Here is a 21,115-nt window from a genome sequence, read left to right on the forward strand (position 1 = left end):
TGATGAGTCGAGTCATGTCGTTGATCAGATGTATTTTTCGATTGCAGGTGTCGCTCAAGAGCGAAGACGATGATATGCCCGCGCCCTTTAAGATGATGGATTTGTGTCTGATTTTAGTATTCGTTTCTATAGTCCGCCCATGGGGTGACGATTGAGTGTGCGTCGGTAAGCAGTATCGTCCTCAACATGAGTGAACACCAGGTCAAACAGCTGCGTTCAAGCGTTGCCGGTCTGTCGACAGACTGTGAGTCAGACAGTTTCTTGTTGATAAATGCTTGTGCTATCTTGTCAACCGGTATCTTATCATTGAGATTCTCTGGAGCGTGTTGCTGGCTAAACATAGGATCACTGTGAGTTCCGCTCGGAAATGATATTGCCGGGTCTGATCGTGCATGACTGCTGTTACGATCCACATAGCCACATAGTGCAAGGAGAGTGTAGCAAAGTTGAGATTCAAAGTCGGACAATTGTTCAGACATCCGGGGAAAGACCAGTTGAGGAACGAGGTGGGTAGTCGTAAGTGCAACAGCCTCTGGCTTGTTGAGCAACGCACGCTCCGTGTGGATAACTATGTTCATGATGTCTCTACGGATGGTGCCTGCCTGGACTAGCTCATTGATCCCTAGGGAAAAGGCCCAGAGTTGCTGATTGGGCAGAACGGGGAACTGACCATGTTGAATTGTTTGGAAGAAAGGCCTCGACAAGAGTGACTCACGTAACGTGTCTGTCCCTTTTCGACACGCATCAAGGCCTTCCCCGTTCCCAGGTCGATAGGTTGCTACTCGTATCATCTCTTCCCTCGATTCTACCACGACGAATGCCCTGGCGACCCTCCTGAAGACATCGCAATGGATGTCAAATGCCGCATAATCGTTTGTTATGTAAGGCACGTTGAGCATACTGTCCATAGTAAGAATCACATTGTTGTCCGGCTCGCCAACGTCGGATGAGATTCTTTGTCGAAGTCTCGAAAGAGCGCCGCCTCTCTTCTGCAGGAATGTGCATATGAACTACGCACCAGGCTGCTCGGCTAAGGGCTAGAGTGGCATAAAAGAGCATGTGATCTTGCATTGCGGCTGGCCAGCAGAGTTCGCAATAGGTATTAATAGGGTCGAAATTGCCGAGTTTCATTATTGAAAACACCTTGACGTCTGAATATGGTCAGTAATGACCGGGGGATATCGAGGTCATATGAAGAGCGGACTCACAATAATCAACCATGTTCATCACATCTCTGCTGTGCCCGACGGGCATTGAATCGAGTGGATCTACACGCAGTCATCCCGTGGGTTGAGCGAGCATGCCCTTGACTCGTGCTCCGAGTGAGCTTCGGTGTCTGTCGTGGGTGGGAGGAGCAGCCTGCTTAGAGATCGGCCTTCTTGAGAGTCGGGACATTGGAAGCTTCAGGACCCCAGCCGACTAGGGTTCTCACGTAGAGTGCACCTCGCCAGGCCGATGTTTGTTGTTGGCGTTGTTTTGATTGCTTTGGAATCTTCGAGCATGGCTCACGATCTGTCTCAAGGTGCTTGTTGGAGAGCCTCTAGGTTTTGATTTGCGAACAATAATTGATTTCTGTTGGTTAGTTTCCTTGTCCTTTTCTGTCGCGTGAGAGTTTCCTGGTTCCTGTTTGTCGTATCTGGGACAGGGGAAAGTTGACTGAAATAGCCGTTGCTGTGGTCTATCTGTATCTTGTTCTTCTGAGGGTGGTGTGCGGTAGTAGGAGTGGAAGAAGTAGTCAACGAGCGCTCCAGTCGGCTAGTCCTAGAGTGTCACGTGACAGGTCCGCAAGGGATCACCAATTTGCTAACATCATGGGTTGCAGTCCGTTCTCGCATTTGGGAACGGCGCTCAAAACCTCTCAGGTCGATGCAGAAAAAGGTCGGATTGGTGAGGATCAACGGCCGTGATGTAGGGGACGGGCTCACAACTCGGGTCTGGTCTAGCCCCTTTTGGGAAGGGGACCTTGCGTAGATGAGGAATCTGTCTACCAATCCCCAGAAGACGAGCACATGAAGGATGCCGTGTGTTCGCCAAAGTGGATAGTCCCAAGAAATTTCAACCGCCGACGTATGTCTCTTTGTAGGCATGCATTGAATAAATAACTTGGTCGGCCCCTTTCGAAAAGCAGCATGTCGAAGGCTTAAATGGTCAACATTATGCATTGACTGATCCGGTGTATTATCTTCGCAACATTCACTACCCTTGATGAGTTCGCAAACCTGCCTGTGGGCATTTCCCTTGGAGGAAACAGCTCGAGCAACGTCAGAGTTCGACGCCCTGATTTCCTCTCAGGGAGATGGGCTGGCTGCTGCTCATTGACCCGAGTTCAATGAATCACTATATGCCAATGTAAGTAGCGAGGAGCTGGCTCTATCACGCAATAGACTGAGGCCGCATCTGTAAGCAATTAGTCAATTTCCTTGTCGGCGCCGTTTCTTGTTGATCACTCATGTTGCGAATCGGGGGTTCCGATAGCTGTACAGTATTTGATCGGTGGACATATAGATGAGGAGAAAGCTGGTTGGGGAAAAAGAAAATTCGGCGACATCTGCCTTTTGTCAGTTCTAGGAGGTAAGGCTGAACCTGAGACGCTTGGGAGTTCCCGATTCAACCAATTGTCCAATATAGAAAAAGTGCTAAACCTCTCCAGGCAAAGGTTTTGAGGAGTTTGATTGGCCAAATTGGGGGTAAGACGCCGACACCTGAAACCGCTCAGGGTCGAATAGAGAAGTTTGAAGTGCTTTCAGTGCGGGGGCAGAATAGGTGAGCGCCCGCAGACAACGTACAGCGGCGCGACGATTATAGGTCCATGCAACATCGCAGTCTGTCCAGAAGCATGGTACGATGCTAGAGCCGACTATTCAATGTCCTTGTTGGGCAAGTCGTGGTATTCGATTCCCTCCATCTATGACGACAAAGCCCAGAAAAATGACTAGCACAAAAGGAAGTCATCCTGCTTCACCATCTTTGGGACGAGGCCACGTCGAGGTTGTCTTCCATCTTGCCTGGCAGACAACATTCAGTATCACAGATCCCGTGAAAAATCCGCTTTCTTACCTTCACAGTAACCATCAAAACCACGTGGGAGCCCTCCAGATCCACCAATACAACCTGGGCGTAGTTCGTGTTGACGAAGGCCCAAATGCTGGAGCCTCGATCAAGCAGCTTGAGGTAGAAATGCCACAGCCCAGCGAAATTTTTAGTGAAGATGACGTAGTCAGAACATACTTTGAACCACAGCCCTGTGCCATCTTTGTGCTGAAATATAGAAAGGACCGGTCTGTGCGCTTCCGATCATGCCTTGATTCGTGATGAATGGGCCGTCTTCGGGATTAAAATGGCGTCGAACATGAAGGGGATTGCGGGACACGAAGGAGCTGGTGTCGCGGTCGCCGGAGAAAGTGACATGAAAGACAAATGGAAGATTGGTGACCGAGTAGGTATCAAATGGGTCTTAGAGTATCTGTGGAAAGTGTGAATTCTGCACTGATGGTGTAAATGAGCTCCATTGTGTCAACCAAAAGAACTCTGGAGTCCATTACTGCCGGCAGTTTCCAGCAGTATGCTATCGCTGATGGAAACTATGCCATAAAGCTTCCTGACGAAGAAGCCGGGCTAATTATGTGCGCCGGAGTTACCTCTGACACGGGATGTAGGCGGAGTGATGTTCGTCCCGACCAATGGATCGATCTTCCAAGAGCCGGGGGAGGACTGGGACATTCGCCGTGCAGCATGCTCGGGCGATGGTAGCATACTTCTTTTGGCGGTTCAAGCACAATGGCCACAGAAAGCTGACAGATGTCAGGGGATGCGTATGATCGCAATCGACACCAGCAATGAGAAACGAGACCTGCGTAAGAAACTAGGTGCGGAAGATGTTCATCGACTTTAAGGCCACACCAGGCCTATGAGCTTGCACCCTCTCTTTTGCGTCCAGGTGGAACTCTAGTGGTAGTGGGACTGCCTGACGATACGACGGCCATTGCCGGAGCCCAGCCGATGACAATGGTCATGCAGCAGATCCGTATTATCGGGAGCCTGGTGGGAAGACTCAAGGATGTCGAGGAGGCGCTCGACTTCACGGTCAGAGGTATAGTACATGTCAGCGAAAGTCCCGTCCTTGCCGCAAGCTGAATTACAAGGCTCACCACATATGAACAGCCCATTTTGACCCGCGGCACGCTCGAAGAGGTTGACAAATATTGCGAATTGATAATGGCTGGGAACGTTGTTGGACGTGTCGTTCTCGATGTGAGTAGTTTTGGTTCGACACGTATTTGAACTTTCGGTCGAATTTTCTTCTGGGAGACCAACCTGAGTCACGTGCACTGGTCTGTACGGCGGAGCACCGCCCCCTTTACGGCACTCAAATATCATTCATTATTTTGCAGTAACATTCCCTTCGTCCTGATATGATCACCATGAGCCTTCTGCATCGCGCAGTCCGGAGCACTGTTTTAATTTTCATTTTGCTATCTCTCGCCCACATTTCGTGGGCTTCACTGGGGGACCGTCTTCCAGAATTTCGCACTTGTGTGAGGGTCTGCATTGAAGAAAATTGCGACACGGGTCGGGGGACTTTACGTAGGTGTTTCTGATACCGATCCTTCCACATTTCTCGAGTTGATTCCTCTCAGCGCCGCATCTTCGATTATTACTTTGGACCTGTCCATCCGAGTGCGACTACACCTGTCAGCATGTCATTACGGACAGGCGCAAAGCGCGAGATCCGCCCATGATAGAACCCGTGGTGCAGTTTCACGGAAAATGGCCATTTCATCGTTTCCTGGGCATCCAGGAACCCTTCTCGGTATTGTTCTCATTGATGAATTTCATGGCTCATCGGGAGGGCATGATGAGAATTCGAGAGTCCCTCCCAGTTCGGTACAGTCTTCGACCGTATTATCTGGCATTTGGCTATTTTGGGCTAGCCAGTTGGATCTTTAGTATGATTTTCCACACTCGAGACTTTAACATCACCGAGAAGCTGGACTATTTCGCGGCTGGAGCGAGTGTGCTTTATGGACTTTACTACACTCCCATTCGCATCTTTCGACTGGACAAGAACGAGCCGACAAAGCAGAGCATTCTTCGCGTATGGACTATTCTTTGCGTTCTTCTCTACGCCGCCCACGTCATCTATCTGACGGCATGGAGCTGGGACTACACCTACAACATGGCTGCGAATGTGGCGGTGGGCATTGTTCAAAATCTACTCTGGAGCGGTTTCAGTATCTCCCGCTACCGCAAACTGCAGAAAACGTGGGCCGCTTGGCCCGGTCTCATTGTCGCCTGGATCATCATGGCCATGAGTTTGGAGCTGTTTGACTTTCCCCCGATTGGCGGAATGATTGATGCACATAGTCTGTGGCATTTGGGGACCGTGTTTCCCACCGTCTGGTGGTACAGGTGAGTGTCACGCCGACCGGGTCCGTGATCATTTGATGACCAACCCTGACTGGTCACACAGTTTTTTGATCAAAGATGCGCAAGAAGACCTGGCCAGTCAACGACTGAAAGCTTGAACGTCGGCGCTCCGCGTTAAGATAAGCATGACCTCTGGTCGTTTGAGATGTTACGAACCAAAAACCCAAAAAGCAAATAATCAGTGGCGTCTTTGGCGAGCGATGGTTGGTGGTGAGAACCCGACGATGGGCAGCCCCGGGCCGTCTAAAAACGGAGCGAGCCAGGATATTTTGCGGGATTAAAGAGCAGATGCAGTAAGCTCGGCGGGTAGGGAGGGGGGGGGGCCTTTGACTTTGGGAAGTTTTGCGGTCAACGTGGTGGACGGAAGGGGTGATGGAGGGTTGTTTGGAACGAAGCTCTTGGGCGTCGTGGGGGTTTAAGGTCAGCTAAAGGCCCCCCCCCTCCATACCCTGGGTTACTTACAGTACCACTAGTCAGGTACGCGGGGAACTTTTATTCCATCATAGCGGTGGATGAACCCCGGTCGTCCTGCAGCATGCCCTGCGACTTGTAACATATTTACAATACGGAAAACTGCACCTCTATCGAAAAGGACATCCTTCATCAACCCTCTCTTCCCATCCCTCCCGCTTTCCCTCCCCCTTCTTCTCCCGTTAGCTTTTAAACAACGCCCTCCTCCACCGTGACTGTCCGTCTCTCTTAATCACACCTTACTCGCCCACTCCCTGTGGTGACGTGAGTGCGATCTGTGTCTGGCCATCATGTCCTTCAGCAACCCTCGCGACTCGGTCTTCAACCAGCCGAAGCCGGTGGTTCGTCTGCCTCAGGATCTGCTAGATGCCATCACCAGAGGTGCCGAGCCGTATCCCATTCCCGAAGGAAGAAAATACGAATATGGCACGGCAGGAGTATGTCTATCATTCCTTCACCTCTCCGGTCATCCGTTCACTGACATGACTGTCTACCAAGTTCCGCATGAGAGCGTACGTTCTCCCTTTCAGCCCGCATGAGGCTGCCACTACCTCTCCGTCCTACGATGCGAAGACCTGGGCACTGACAAAAGAGATGGCCACAGGAACGCTGGATTGGATCACGTCATCTACACTGTTGGACTCATTGCTGCTCTGCGGTCGAAGAAGCGCAATGCAACCATCGGCGTGATGATTACGGCGAGCCACAACCCGGCGGAAGACAATGGAGTCAAGTTGGTTGACCCCATGGTATGTCACCATAGGCACTAAGGATTATGACATTCGGGCTGACAAAGTCGGTATACAGGGTGACATGCTCGAGGTATGGCGTTTCATCGTGCGCACGTCGACCACATCACGTGACTGAACGTTTCCAGCAATCGTGGGAAGGGTTTGCCACTTCGCTGGCCAATACACCCAATGATCAGCTCGCAAAGGCATATGGGGACCTTGTCAATGAAACTCTGGTGGACGAAATCCGTCAGTTGCATGAGCGGCCAGCCAAGGTGGTTTTTGCGCGGGATTCTCGTGCTTCCGGACCGTACTTGGTGACGGCTCTCAAGGCTGCTCTGGATGCTGTCAAGGTCGAGTACACCGACTATGGTCTCATGACGACTCCACAACTGCACTACGTGGTGCGTTGCATTAACACCATGAATTCCCCATATGCATTTGGCGAACCAACCGAACAAGGATACTATAAAAAGATGGCCAAGGCCTTCAAAACCATCATGCACGGACGGACGATCCAGGGATCCGTGACTGTCGATTGCGCCAATGGTGTTGGAGGCCCCAAGTTGAAGGAATTGATCAAATATCTTCCCAGCGGGAAAGAGGGCGGGATTGACATCAAGGTGGTCAATGACGATATTGTCCGACCCGAGGCTCTCAATTTCGAGGCGAGCTATTTTCTTTCTGAGATCGTCTCGCATTGATGCTAATTGTGTTAGTGCGGTGCCGACTATGTCAAGACCAAACAGCGAGCTCCGCCAAGCTCGAATGCCCAACCGGGTGATCGATGCTGCTCACTTGATGGCGATGCGGACCGTGTGGTCTACTACTATACCGACGAGCAGAACAATTTCCATCTCCTGGACGGCGACCGAATTGCCTCTTTGGGAGCCGTCTTCCTTGCTGATATGACACGGATTGCGGGGATCGATCAGAAACTCAAGATTGGCATTGTTCAGACCGCGTACGCCAATGGTGCGGCGACGGAATACGTGGAGAAGGTGTTGAAACTTCCCGTCACCATCACTCCCACGGGAGTGAAGCATCTCCACCATGCGGCGGCGCGGTATGACATCGGCGTCTATTTCGAAGCCAACGGCCATGGTACCGTGCTCTTCTCGGACCATGCGATCAAAGTCATCCGAGAATCAGAACCCAAATCTCCTGGACAAAAGCACGCACTGGAGTCTCTCCGCGCTTGCATTGACCTGATCAACCAGGCCGTGGGCGATGCCATCTCCGACATGTTGTTCGCCGAAGTCGTCCTGGCTCACAAATCTTGGACTCTGGAAAATTGGCGCAACACTTATATCGACCTTCCCAACCGACTGGTGAAGGTGGAAGTTCATGACCGATCCATCTTCAAGGCCACGGATGCCGAGAGGAAACTCGAATCTCCAAAAGGCGCCCAGGATGAAATCGACAAGTATTGTCAGATGTATGTCAAAGGACGTGCTTTTGCTCGGGCTTCGGGCACAGAAGATGCTGTCCGAGTCTATGCAGAAGCCCATTCCAAAACCGAGGCGGAGAAGCTTGCTGGTCAAGTTGCTGAAGTGGTCCGAAAATATGGCGCGGGTTGAGTTTCCGGCATCATGACTACAACGATGGGGATGGACAAAGAATCACGACGAAAATGACTTACCATGAGAAATATGAGGAGTTTCCTGGTACGACGTGGTTGGTCGAATCGGAATATCAAGGGACAATATGGCATAGCGAATGGGCGTAGGATGGGAGCATGGATGAAACGTGATCGGGCCGGAAGGAATAGTCGTCCAGATTCTCATTCAGATATCCTGGAATCAAAAGTTCTTTTGTCGTTTGACGATGGGATGGGATATCTCACCCTGTCTCAAAACGGAAATGTCTCGTTGCTGGTGCTTACCTAACCCATGACCCCGACATCCAACAACCACCTCTACCGTCGACTGATAGGCGCTGGGCAAATAGCGTACCCCTCTGTCTTTGGATCTTTCGGGAGCCTGGGTCTCAATAGAGGACCCCGAAAGCTGTCAAACGGCGAAGATATCGCTATAATTCTACGCGGTTATTAATACTAGACAAACCCGAATTTATGGGGTGCAAATTATACAGTGGACACCCATGAAACGCTGAGACCCTTTAGGAGGATCCCCTCTTGACAGGAAGCAAAACTATCCAGACCTGGAGGAGGCGAATTCCCGAGACCAGTTGAGCACGATGAAGCTCGAGAATGTCATCCTTCCAGGCCGAGATCCAAAATCTCGTTGGGATGTTGACTTCGCAGCCAACGCGATTACTTCTATCCGCCCGTCAATATCTTCATCTTCCTCCTCAGACCCAGCGTCACTCCTTCTCCCGCCCCTTTGCCACCCACACATCCATCTCGATAAGGCGTATCTCCTCACGTGCAACACCTCACATCGCCCATCTCAGTCTCAATCCGAGGACTCTCCACCAATTCATGCCGCCTACTCAGACCTGACCCCACAAACCGGCTCCTTTAGCGAAGCTCTATCTTTGACTTCTCAAGCCAAACGACACTACACACCTGAAGACCTCTATCTCCGCGGCTCACAGTTACTCGGCACGTCCGTCGCCCAAGGCGTAACCTCATGTCGCGCCTTTGTCGAACTCGACCACGTCACCGGCAACTCGTGCCTCTCAACTGCACTCGCCCTCAAAGACCTTTTTCAGGCCAAACTCAAACTGCAGATCTGCGCCTTTGCCCAGGACCCGATCTTCAGCACCGAACACGGTGAAGGGAATCGACATATCCTAACCCACGCGCTGGAAACATGCGGCGCCGACGTCGAAGTGCTGGGGACCACACCGTACGTCGAGAAGAGTCCTGAGGCAAGTTTGCGCAACATCGAGTGGGCGATTGAGACAGCGTTAGCCAATGATCTCCATCTGGATTTCCATCTCGATTATAGTCTGGACGAAACTCGAAAACCTATGGTCTGGGATGTGCTGCGCTTGCTGAAAGATTTGAGATGGAACGAGCGTACGAAGAAAGGCCGGACGATCGTCCTGGGCCATTGCACGCGTCTGACGCTTTGCAGTGATGCCGAAATGGCCAGATTGGCCAAAGAGATTACAGACTCCGAGCTACCGGTTCACTTCGTCGGTCTCCCGACAAGTGATCTATTCATGATGGGTCGACCAAGCCACATAGGTTCGTCGGAGGAGGATAAATCTGCCCACCGGCCCCGTGGCACGCTTCAGGTGCTGGATATGATCAAGAAATTCGGCTTGTCGACCTGTCTTTCCGTGAATAATGTCGGCAACGCCTTCACGCCATGGGGCATGGGAGACCCTTTGCAACTGGCATCTTTGGGCGTGGGAATATATCAAGCAGGGACAGACGAAGATGCGAAGACACTTTTCGAATGCGTGAGCTCCCGGGCGAGGAAGGCTATAGGCCTCTCGCCGGCTTCTGCGGTAAACTTGGAGTCTAAGACTGGAGATGAAGATGCCGGGGAGGGAGAAACAGATGAACCCAATCTGGAAGTAGGACGCAGAGGTGAACTCCTCCTCGTCCGCAACGAGGAGTGGGTTGGCTGTCCAGGACATTTGGGCATCAGGATTCCCGCAAGGCAGCGTGTCGGGTTTAGAGATCTCGTCTGGGATCCGCCCGATATCAGGCTGAGACGGATCCTGCGGTGTGAACATGGGCACATGCGGTGGGACGGAGTGGTCTAAAAACACCAGTGTAAGAGACGAGACAGGACGTCTAAACCTTCGACATACCTAGCATAAAGACTTTTACCTTCCCCAAGTCGGGAACTTATTATCCAACCTTTCTCATATATGACTCTCGAATGCTTATGGACTGGCTTTTCTGACTGTCTCCTTTTACCAACCTCCCACCCTGTTTTCCCTTTCCACCGCTCGCTTACGAGGAGTCCCTTGGGCACTTCTTAGATTTCTACTGCCTCCTCCTTTCCGCGTCCTTCTTTATCCACTCCGCCGCCTCATCCTTGGACTTCTCATCCCACCGACTCAACGCGTTCCTCCCCTCTGTAATATCGCCCATCGCCCACGTCATCCTCGCATTATCCAGCGCCTCATCCACATCCGTATCCGGGCAAATAATATAGAATTTCCCCTCATTAATCTTCTGCACGCCGTACGTGGCAACTTGGCTCGGCAACCACGCCCCGCGTGGTTTCTTCGCCAACGCCTCCTCATCCGGCACTGGCCCAACGTTGCCGCTGAGCCCCGTGAACGTCCAGCCCGGCACGAGCAGGTGGACAGAGACCTGGGGCGCGTGCACCGACGAACTACTCGTGCGCAAGTCGTGCGCTAGTTGTTCCGCCACGGTTTTGACCGCGGATTTACTCGCGTTGTACGCCGGGTTGCCGGGCGGGTTGGTAATTCCTTGTTTGCTGCCGGTGAGCACGACGGCCGAAGGGCCCGCGGATTGCCGTACCAGAGGGAGTAGCGTTGTCAGGCCGTTGACGACGCCCAAAAAGTTCGTGGCCAGCGTCGTGTGGAAATACGCGGCGTCTTCCCACGGTGTAGTCGTGCGGATCGACATGCCGGCGTTGAGGAGGAGGAAGTCGATGCCGGTGGAGAACCTGGAACCGACGTCGTCGCGGAGGTGGTACCAGGCGGAAAGATCTGAGACGTCCATTTCATATGTGTATGTTTGAGCCTTGGAGTCCGGGGCCAGGGATTGCAGGGCAGAAGAGGCTTGTTGGAGACATGCGCCATTTCTGTCGATGAGGGCTAGGTGCATGCCTTGTCGTCGGCAGTGTTGGGCGAACGCGAAGCCTACGCCAGAGGCGGAGCCCGAGATCAAGGCGAAGGCGCCGGGGCGGAAGATTGTTGTCATGTTCCTCTATTCTTTTCTTTTCGTCGAATGGTAGATTTGGGATTACCAGTCACCAGACAAGTCGGATATGGATTGGATGAGTGGTCCGACTCGAAACCTCCCAGGTGTAGAGAATGAGGATGGGCAGGAAAAGTGAGGGGGGAGTCGCTGTGATGGTCCTGCAGCCAATGACGTCGAGCGGCTCCCGGGTTGAACTTGTAAGACGCCGAGAATAATTCCATATCCTGATATCAACATCAAATTCGTCAGGAGTAAGAATGTAGGTCACAAGTGAAAAAAGAAGTCTCGGTGGACCTTTTTGAAATTTTCCAGTTTCTGCCTGAGGGTGCTATGTGAATGTGGTTTTCGGTTCTGCCCAATGCACGGAGGGTGAGTCGCCTCCCGAGCAAAGATACAACGCCAGAGGATCATCCTCGCATGAATTTTCCAGTCGAAGTTTTTTTGGGACAATTTTGAGGGCCAGGGGTTTTCATCGCTCCCTCCCACTTCCTCCCATTTTCTTTTTCCGTCAGGTTGACTCCTCTGAGAAGGAATCGTGCTGTTCTCCCCAGAATGCAAAATGACAAGACCGCAACGTCATGGCCGAGCTATCCGGGGGGGCATGGCTGGTGCTCTACATTGTGATTATGGTGTAGCCACTTCTTCATTCTCCTTGTCCTCGATCTTGGCCTCTTTCAGCTCCTTGGCGGCATCAGCCACGGCGTCTTTCTCTTGCGCTTCTTCACCTTCCGCAGAAACACCGCCGTTGACACCAGAATCTTTCAATGCGGTTTTCTTCGCACGGTCGAAACGGCCACCCTTGGGCCCCGCCTTGGGAGGAGGCGAGGCATTGGAGGACTCGGCGGCTTCGTGTTCTAGCTTTTCAATCTCTTTCTTTGCTTTTTCAATGTTCTGTTTCCGGAATGCGAGTCAGATTTGGGGAAAGATCTGCCAGGATGAAAGGGTTACCTTTTGAGTCTGGTTACCTTGATCCCTTTTCCAGGTCTCCAACTTAGCCTTCAACTTCTCCACCACACCGGGAACATCGGCTTGAGTACTTGGTGGGTCCACTCCGACTTTGGCCAACTCTTCAATGACACCAATGTTCATGTTGAGTTTACCGGACTCGGCAGGGGCGGCAGCACCCTTCTTACCTTTTCCTTTCTTCTTCCCTCCCCCGCCGACGAAGAAGTCCTCATCTGCTTTCTTCATGACTTTCATCCCCTTGAATCCGGACTCGTCAATGGTCCGTTGGGCAGTGGCAGCGAATTGACCCGGACCCTTCTCACTGTCTTCCGTGCCGTAAGAAGGGTCGAAGTGGCGGATGAGGCCTTCGGCCGTGCGAATTTGATCCAGAAAAGCAGGTTCACTCGCTTCCTCCAGTTTTTGTTCCGCAATACGACGACGTTTCTCCTTCTCGTAGGCCTCACGCTCCGCCTTTTGGCGTTCACGTCGTTGTTGGTACAGCTGGTCCTCATACTCCTTGTACGCCTTCTTTTGGGCGTAATATTCATCCTTGACCCTTTTGATGGCCGCGTAGGTGGCTTGCTGTTCCTGGTACAACTTCTCACGTTCGGCTTTCAAGGCGTCGTAGTTCTTGTTGGTGTCTTCGCGAGCAGCCTTGATTTCATCGAGCTCCTTCTGGTTGTCCTCATATTTCTGGGACAAGGCACGGGTCTCGGGATTGTCGAAGGATTTCTTGAGCTCGGCATTCTCAGCCTTTTTCTCATCAATCTTCTTCTGCAAATCGTCGAGACCGGTGAAGCTTTTCTTTTGCCTGCGCAACGACGAGACCTCCGCCAAAGCCTTTTTCTCGTCGACCAATTTCATGTTGCCTGAGTCGACTTGTTTCAGAATACTGGCGATCTTCACATCGATCTCTTCAACATTTTTGAAACCGGCTCGAGAGCGACCATCCTTTTGTTCGGCAATGAGTTTCTTGATCAAGGCATCATTCTGGTTATATTTGTCTTGCTGTCCTGCCTTGGCCGCTTTGTGCTCCTGTTGCTTTTGGCGGATGGACTTTTGTTCGTCCACCAGTTCCTTGAAACGGTCATTGGCCGGAGTCGATTTTCCAGGACGAGCGCTGTCCAGCTTGGTGCGACTGGCATTCTGTGAAATGTCAGTCACGCAGCCCTTTTCTAGATAATGGAGAGACATACAAATCTTGCCTGCGCCGCTTCATGATCCTTCTCAGCCTTGGCGAGATCGGCCTTGAATTTTGCTTCATCAGGCTTTTCGGGTCGAGTCTTCTGAATGCCATCAGTGGCAGGAGTAGTCGCGACATCGGCCATGACGAGAGGCTGTAGCTATGGTAAACCGAAGTGGGAGGTACCGGATCGACAAGTCAACGTAGCAATAATGTGGATGATTGAACGTATCTAAATCTAATCCATGCTAGAATCGCATCGCCGTGAAGGGATATGCCGGAAGTGTCGAGGATAAAGACAGAGAGTGGAGTGTCGCAGTCCAAGGTGAAGGACTGTGAGGATAGTGAAGGTGGTGTGGTCGTGTGTGTGATTCAAAGAGAGAAGATCCTCGAGAAAGATTGTTCAGTTTTGTTTGAGTCCCGGAGTCGGTGTGGAGAGGATACTGCAAAATTCATTTCTGGCGCAGGCAACTTGGGTGCAAAGCCAGATTTGTGCTGCCAAGATTTCAACAACTGGAAAAATTATGGTCGCCTTATAATGGTGAGCTATTCCTACTTTCACTTCAATAATGTCGAAAAGCAACTCTTGAGAACGGCTACACGATCATTACTGTTCCAGCTTGCTCTTCAGGACATCAGTGTTCTTTAGGATCTCGAAATTTGGTACCAAAAGCGCACCAATGGATAGTGGCAGCCTACTGAAACTGTCATCAAATCACTGTTCATGGAGGCAATGGCTCTCTTAAGACAGAAGTACATCATCCTTGATGCACTGGACAAATTCTCAGACCGGGACTCGAAGCGACGGGACCTTCATATCTTAGCCACAAGTCGACGGGGGAAAGACATCGAAGAGGAATTAAGTTCGGTTGCCGATCGCAATATCAACATTCAAGGTGCCCTGGTGGATGCTGACATTCGTATCTCTATTCGCGATTGGATGGGACGGACAACAAGTTGAAAAAATGGACCACTATCGGTGCAGGATGACATTACGACTACGCTCATGGAAAGGACTAGAAGGACAGCGACATCTTCTTGAAATGAATCTTAATGCCCTGAATTGCTTCGTTTTATATATCCACGTTCTAATCTTGAATATGCATGCGCCATGAGAAGAGCGGTTCGGCCGTCTCTTATGCCGGGTGGGGATACCTACTTTTGAAGCGAGCTCGCCAAAACTGGGGAAGTCATTGGATCCTCTGCAAGCTAACTTACACCTCAGATACAACCATGGCGATCTTTCGCTAGTCGGCAAGACCGCCACTACTAGAACCCACGACTCGAGGAGGTGGTAGGTTTCTAAACAGTCCATGGCAAGCCACGATCGACCGAGATCTTTCCCTCGGCCAGGAATCTAACTCCCTCACTAGATGAGCTGAGACTGCTCTTTATACAATCCCGGTGGTTCCTACCCCTAAGCCACGCTTTGATTCAAGCCTTTGCCCGCGTATTGCCCCCTATTTCGCCAAAGGTCGTGACGTGCTTCCCAGTTCAATGGTTTTGTCCACCAATCGATTATCCAGATGGCCCACGCATGAAGGGGAATGTGTCGAGATTTTATTGGAGAAATCTCTTCTCGGGCACTCGATTTTATGCTGTGACGATAAGATGAGTTGTCACCCGCCCAAAGATATAATGGTGGTTTGCATCAGCCGCCTTGCTGCCTAACCTCCATCGTTGGACCACTTGCGGTCAGAGGGTTTTGGTCAGATCTTGAGCGGCATAACCCGTTTTCTTGACCCAGCATCTCCCAATTTCGGAAGAACGCAACTTCAAGTCCACAATTTCTAATTTGGGGCCACATTGAGTCTTCCTTTCTATCCCTCTGCTCTTTTCCCCTTAGCCTACAGCTGAGACCATGGACCACTTCCATATTCCGTCCGGGGCAATGCATATTCGAGTCCGGTACTCTGGAAAGAAGCCATATGATCGGGGCCCCTTCCACACATACCCAGACCGAACAGGATGGAAGAAAGAGGAGCTCCTCGTAGAAAACGGCTTTCGCAGTCGTAACAAGAGCGATGCTGAAGCTTTTTTCCAGACGTGGCTCTACTTTGGCACACTGATTACTGTTTTTAGGATAGGGAGAGTTGAAATCCAGGAGACAGATTTTCTGGAAATGGACGACGGTCAAACTTACTTAACGACCAAGCATCTCGATGCCAGCGTTGCCGCCTGGAAGCGTACGTGGGCCGGTCGGAACACTCCATCCAGCTGCAACTGTGCATGGGCTGATACACAGTCCATTCTCGATGAGGTCAAAAAACATATCGACTCGTTTGGGGCGATTCCTTGCCCGACATTCGACGAGCCGTCGTTCGGCTACAACAGACCCCGAGTTCCATCGCCGGTTTCAAGGGAGACTTTGACGGCCATTGTTGCGCTCGCCTACACTCTGAGTGAAGTGGCAATAAAAATTTACAAGCCTGATTGGAATCGCTTTGATCAGTATATCAATTATACGACGGACCTGGTGAAAGATCGGGTGGAGGCCAATGGCTGGTGTCAGTTGGACATGAGAAGAATGTTTACACAACTCGGGATGGATGGTCACTACTATTTTGCGCTGCTCGAAAGCCCACACGAGAAACACGAGCACAAAAATTGTTCGGAAACCCACTGTGTGGCCGCTAATACCGTTGACGAAACTGCTTATCGTCCCAGACATGTCTCGACATGCAACGGACGTGATGAGATCAATGCTGCGGAAGCGATGAATATCACCAAGCAAGTGGTGGCGATCATAGAGCGACATGGAATTCCTGTCATATCCTGGCAAAAAAAGAAATCCGAGACCAGGTTCAAACTGGTGATACAGGATGCCGTCTCCAGAAAGATGAAATATGTAGCTATCTCCCATGTGTAAGATGCACTCGTTTCTGCATTTTTAACATCGTGTTCATGAGCAGTGAACTAATAGACCAATCCCACAGATGGGCAGACGGACTGGGAAATCCCCATGCAAACTCCCTTCCCGAATGCCAATTGGGCCGCATCCAAAGCGCGGTAAATATGCTACCAGGCCAGTCCGGCACGCAGCCGAGATGGTTCTGGATAGATACAATTTGTATACCACTTGGCGCAGAAAACAAGCTCTATCGCAAAATGGCCATCGCTCAGATGGCTAAAATCTACCGGTCCTCGGTATCAGTATTAGTTCTAGACGCCTGGTTGCAGGAAACTTCTGTCCACAGCAACATCCCAGACAAAGTGGCTAAGCTCTATGTGTCTAATTGGCTTCACCGTCTTTGGACAGTCCAAGAATCAGTCCTTGGAAACAAGCTCTACATCCAGTTCAGCAACGGTGCACAACTAATGGACGACATTAAGGTGCCGTGCGAATCATACGGCGAGGGGGAGAAGATGCCGAAATCTTGGGCCACATATACTCGGTTCCCGGAGCAGATGGAAGAGGCGGCTCTCAGCTATATCGGAGTAATGCAATTTGTTCTGCGAGAGCGAGGGAATCGCCAATCCAAACTTCCGGCAGCACGCTGCTTGGATATCGCTCACTTATCACGCGCGTTCGGGCAACGCGCGACAAGCAGGAAAGAAGACGAGACAATCTGTGCATCTACTCTTTTACGGTTGAACACCGAGACCTTTCTAGGCATCGAAGGCAATGACGAGGACGAGACAGCAGAAAAGCGCATGGAAGAATTCTGGAAGCAAATGAGGGGCGTGTCGAAAGGAATCATCTTCCATCACAGCTCGCGATTGAGACGAAAGGGTTTCCGTTGGGCACCACTCACTTTGATGGAAGGCCGACCTGGTGATTTCTGGAGAGATTTGAACATCGCAGTATCGCAGTTCGACGGCTATGGCCTCAGAGTTAATTATTCCGGCATCATATTCGACAGAGCCATTCCACCCCCTGACAAGACCCTTGCCATCCAGCTAGACGACCGCTCGTCAACCTCTTATTCTCTGGAACTCTTTCCTGATGGGATTGGATATCCAGAATGGCATGCACCCGCGCAATGTGCGGTTATCATGTTCCGACCTATATCTCCTGGTTTCGACAAAACGGATGCGATCCTGGGAATCGTCGAAGACGGAAGCCCCAGAGAAAAAATATCTCTACTCTTCCAGGCGCGTGGAGTAATTAAATCGTGTCAGCAGAGCGGGAGGAAGGATGTTCAAGAACCCGCTTTTTTCCTGGACGAAAAACAGGAATGGCTTGTCCTTTGATGTATTATGTCTTAGTTTTAAGATAGGCTCGTTGGCGGAGACTTTGAATTAAGATTTGGCTAACATGTTCAGCGAAATCTTGCGCGTTCACATTCAGGTTGGTCTTGGCAGAATCTTGGCATAATTTCACCTATATCACATGACTCCCCGTGTTGTGATTTTCAGAGGATTTCGGGTGAAGACTGTTCGTTCTCTGAACAATACATTCTTCCCTCTCTTCTTTCTCCGCGCTCCCGTCATGGATCTCGACGATCGGCCCAAGCTCTCGGTCGAGGCAGAGAAAGAGGTGACCCGACTGTGGCGGACGTGGAGGACGGTCTTGGAGATGCTCGTGGATAGGGTATGCGACTGAGTCCATGCGCATAGACTCGTGGTTGTATCCGAATGCTGACATATCTCATCCAGGGCTATGCGATTGCAGACAACGAACTCACTATCTCCCGTGACGAGTTTCAGCGCAAATTTGGCGATCCACAGACGGGCATGGCTGAGTGAGCCACGAAGACCAAACAGCATGCCATCACCATTCTAATAAATTGACAGGAGAAGGCTCATGAAGCTCCAAGCGGTCCCTACTGAAGAAATGATCAAACGCGACACCCCTCGACCCACCAAGGCCAACCCCAACCCACAAACAACCGCCGGAACTGTTTGGGTCGAATTCAGTCCAGAAACCACAATCGGTATCAAACATCTACGAGCATTTGCCCAGCACCTCGACGCGAACAAAATCACTACGGGCATTTTCATCACCATCGGACCTGTGACTGCGGCTGCTCTTCGTGCATTCGAACCGTTGGCCGAAAGAGGAATCACAGCAGAATGGTTTCAAGAGCAGGATCTTCTGGTGAACATCACGCGACACGAACTGGTCCCAAAGCATGTCCTCCTCAGCGCGGAAGAGAAGAAGGTCTTACTTGACAGATATCGACTGAAAGAAACTCAGCTACCAAGAATTCAATTCAGCGACCCGGTGTCGAAATATCTGGGCTTAAAGAGAGGCAATGTCGTCAAGATTATTCGCAAGAGTGAGACGGCTGGGAGATATGCCAGCTATCGGTGGGTGTTTTAACTTGGAATTCGTTTCACTGCGAGGAGTTCCTGGAAGGGGGGAGGGGGGGGTGCCAAAAAGATTGCATTGCATGGAGTTCAGTTGTGATGGATGTACACCAGATAAGGCGGGTGGTATGCTCAAGACAACCGATGATGGCCTTGTCACCATGAGGATGCGCACGTACGATTCAGCCAGTGAGAAATGCCGAGCACTGAGAATTCCACTTTCTTCATGTGCTTCTTCCTCGCTTACGTCTCCAAAACCTTGGTCAAAGCAGTCCATTTCGCTTCTAGTCGCGACAACCTGTTACTGAAATCCCCGGTGCGTCGATGGGTCAGAAATGCGCAACACAAAGGAATTGCTGCCATCTGCAACTTACACTTCTTTCTGGAGCGGAAAATGTTTCGGGCGCGGACGTCAAGTTGACCTTTCGTGCATATAAACCTTGTTCATGGGCTGTGTTCGCTAAAACTTACTAATGGCGGAAAAAATAGTCGCTCTTGTACACATCAACTACACTCTATCACGCCTAGAGGCGCACGAGAGTGGTCCTTGGTTGCCTGCCACCTCATTACAATCAACTAAGACGATGACCGAGAAGGGTCTAGGTAAGTGTATGGACGGACAGCTCGTGCCGTCGTGGGGGCTGCAGCTGCAGAGGTGTCAATCCACCAGCTTGGTCTTTTAATTATTGCTTTGCTAGGTAAGGGCACAAGGCTAAAAATTGATAAGCTTGCTGCTATCCCACGTTGGCAACTTGCTTTATCTTCCTCTTTCACTGTGGCTTTCCTGGCACCCAGATGTCAATCCCGGAGCCATTGAGGAGCTTACCTCGTAGTGATATGAAGCACAAAAATAACAAGTCCATACCAGCACTTCGGGCTGAATCTCCTCATCACCCGTGAGCGCGGCCAGCATGACGAGCATGAGTGCCCATGCGCCCGAGGCGTACACTTGTGACGTGCACTCTCAGCCCGGTCTTGAAGTAAACCAGGGTTACAATGCACGCCCGCCGTACCACGACGAACTAGAGATTAAACATCAAGTCGTCCAACCGGATCATGCACCGCGATACAGTTCTATCGTTAACTCTCCCCTGCAAGAGCCTCGAAAGAAGGGATTCAGCCTGTTGATTGTCATCATTACTATCCTGCTTACCACAATCATTGTCGGTGGCGCTGTGGGAGGTGGCCTGGGAGCTTCTTTAGCGAATTGCGATAGTAATCAAAGGTATGAACTGGGAGGACCCGATGTGATCATACGGATGCGAGACGAGATCCTAATATGAGAACCATCCAGTTCCTCAGAAATATCAACGACGACAGTAACCCACACCGTCACCCACACATCCGCTTCCGCAGTTCCCACAACCAGCCTAATAAATTACACCGTGGCGGCCGCTTCAACGGTGTCGAGCCTCCAGATGAACTGTCCATCCATCGACAATAGCCTATACTCAACACATGCGCAGCAGAGCTTCCAGATCTACTGCAACCACGACTTCTGGGCGGACCTGCCTGCCGCCTCTGGCGGGGTGATTCGCAACTGGGCGGCCATTGTCGCTTACACGGTCCACGACTGCATCGAAGCATGTTCGGCACTGAATGTCCAAGCCGATGCATCGGGCGTCAACGTGCGGTGCCGGGCCATGACCTTCAGGCGGGATCTCGAGAGCCAGTTTGACAGTTCGGGCGGGAATTGCTGGTTGAAGAACGATACCATTGCTGATCTGGGCCAGGCTGTCATGCATGATATTGCCGTTAGTGCTGCATTGTTGGATAATTAAGACCCTGTTGGTTATGAACCCATTTTACCGTCACGTGATTGGGAATACATTTCCTTCTGTACCAGTGCATAATTTCCAGCTCGAAGCAGCGTCCTTCATCTTGCTCATACACTAAATGAGATAATGGGGGCGCCTCCGAAATCCACTGCGTAATCGGCCGTGGTTGATTTTCACTTTTGCAACATGCCCTCCGAATACTGGTTGCAATTCTCTTGCACAGCCTTGAGCCCCCCCAGCCTCAATTTCACTTTCTCTCTGAACAAGGGCGTTAGGCACCAACTTCGATACACCCTATCAGGGTGCATTCATTCCATTTTTTACCGGCTGTCCAAATTAACAGCAGGTGTGTACGTTCTGAAACAGCGCAATTTGTGTCCTGTCGGACCAGACATAATCGTCTTCTCTTAAGTTGGCCGCGATGAGACGAACACGAGCTACCGCAGAGCGCAAAGCCCAAACTGAGGTAACGCGCTTCCAACGGGATCCTCTCACAAACATCGGGTCC

General features: G+C 51.2%; 9 protein-coding genes across 9 annotated transcripts; 6 read left to right on the forward strand and 3 right to left on the reverse strand.

Moving 5' to 3' along the window:
• Positions 1-113: 113 nt before the first annotated feature.
• Z518_07024 (uncharacterized protein) lies at positions 114-1,221 on the reverse strand (the record flags this gene model as incomplete). The annotated part of the gene is made up of 3 exons (XM_013415153.1): positions 114-900; positions 1,019-1,151; positions 1,209-1,221. The coding sequence occupies 3 exons, from the start codon at positions 1,219-1,221 to the stop codon at positions 114-116; spliced, it is 933 nt and encodes a 310-aa protein (XP_013270607.1).
• A 2,459-nt stretch (positions 1,222-3,680) lies between these two features.
• Positions 3,681-5,525, forward strand: Z518_07025 (uncharacterized protein; the record flags this gene model as incomplete). The annotated part of the gene is made up of 6 exons (XM_013415154.1): positions 3,681-3,746; positions 3,806-3,866; positions 3,938-4,095; positions 4,162-4,251; positions 4,697-5,409; positions 5,471-5,525. 6 exons carry the CDS (start codon positions 3,681-3,683, stop codon positions 5,523-5,525), a joined length of 1,143 nt encoding a protein of 380 aa, XP_013270608.1.
• A 663-nt stretch (positions 5,526-6,188) lies between these two features.
• On the forward strand, positions 6,189-8,209 carry Z518_07026 (uncharacterized protein; the record flags this gene model as incomplete). Its single annotated transcript, XM_013415155.1, has 6 exons — positions 6,189-6,335; positions 6,397-6,410; positions 6,503-6,647; positions 6,706-6,720; positions 6,776-7,321; positions 7,349-8,209. The coding sequence occupies 6 exons, from the start codon at positions 6,189-6,191 to the stop codon at positions 8,207-8,209; spliced, it is 1,728 nt and encodes a 575-aa protein (XP_013270609.1).
• Positions 8,210-8,828: 619 nt separating this feature from the next.
• On the forward strand, positions 8,829-10,313 carry Z518_07027 (uncharacterized protein; the record flags this gene model as incomplete). Its single annotated transcript, XM_013415156.1, has 1 exon — positions 8,829-10,313. The coding sequence occupies one exon, from the start codon at positions 8,829-8,831 to the stop codon at positions 10,311-10,313; it is 1,485 nt and encodes a 494-aa protein (XP_013270610.1).
• A 226-nt stretch (positions 10,314-10,539) lies between these two features.
• On the reverse strand, positions 10,540-11,448 carry Z518_07028 (uncharacterized protein; the record flags this gene model as incomplete). The annotated part of the gene is made up of 1 exon (XM_013415157.1): positions 10,540-11,448. The coding sequence occupies one exon, from the start codon at positions 11,446-11,448 to the stop codon at positions 10,540-10,542; it is 909 nt and encodes a 302-aa protein (XP_013270611.1).
• Positions 11,449-12,072: 624 nt separating this feature from the next.
• Positions 12,073-13,721, reverse strand: Z518_07029 (uncharacterized protein; the record flags this gene model as incomplete). The annotated part of the gene is made up of 3 exons (XM_013415158.1): positions 12,073-12,339; positions 12,397-13,539; positions 13,590-13,721. The coding sequence occupies 3 exons, from the start codon at positions 13,719-13,721 to the stop codon at positions 12,073-12,075; spliced, it is 1,542 nt and encodes a 513-aa protein (XP_013270612.1).
• A 1,716-nt stretch (positions 13,722-15,437) lies between these two features.
• Positions 15,438-17,770, forward strand: Z518_07030 (uncharacterized protein; the record flags this gene model as incomplete). The annotated part of the gene is made up of 2 exons (XM_013415159.1): positions 15,438-16,441; positions 16,513-17,770. 2 exons carry the CDS (start codon positions 15,438-15,440, stop codon positions 17,768-17,770), a joined length of 2,262 nt encoding a protein of 753 aa, XP_013270613.1.
• Positions 17,771-18,008: 238 nt separating this feature from the next.
• Positions 18,009-18,842, forward strand: Z518_07031 (uncharacterized protein; the record flags this gene model as incomplete). Its single annotated transcript, XM_013415160.1, has 3 exons — positions 18,009-18,110; positions 18,176-18,261; positions 18,314-18,842. The coding sequence occupies 3 exons, from the start codon at positions 18,009-18,011 to the stop codon at positions 18,840-18,842; spliced, it is 717 nt and encodes a 238-aa protein (XP_013270614.1).
• Positions 18,843-19,740: 898 nt separating this feature from the next.
• On the forward strand, positions 19,741-20,610 carry Z518_07032 (uncharacterized protein; the record flags this gene model as incomplete). Its single annotated transcript, XM_013415161.1, has 2 exons — positions 19,741-20,054; positions 20,124-20,610. 2 exons carry the CDS (start codon positions 19,741-19,743, stop codon positions 20,608-20,610), a joined length of 801 nt encoding a protein of 266 aa, XP_013270615.1.
• Positions 20,611-21,115: the final 505 nt, after the last annotated feature.

Source organism: Rhinocladiella mackenziei (genome assembly GCF_000835555.1).
Source record: "Rhinocladiella mackenziei CBS 650.93 unplaced genomic scaffold supercont1.5, whole genome shotgun sequence".
NCBI lineage: Eukaryota > Fungi > Ascomycota > Eurotiomycetes > Chaetothyriales > Herpotrichiellaceae > Rhinocladiella > Rhinocladiella mackenziei.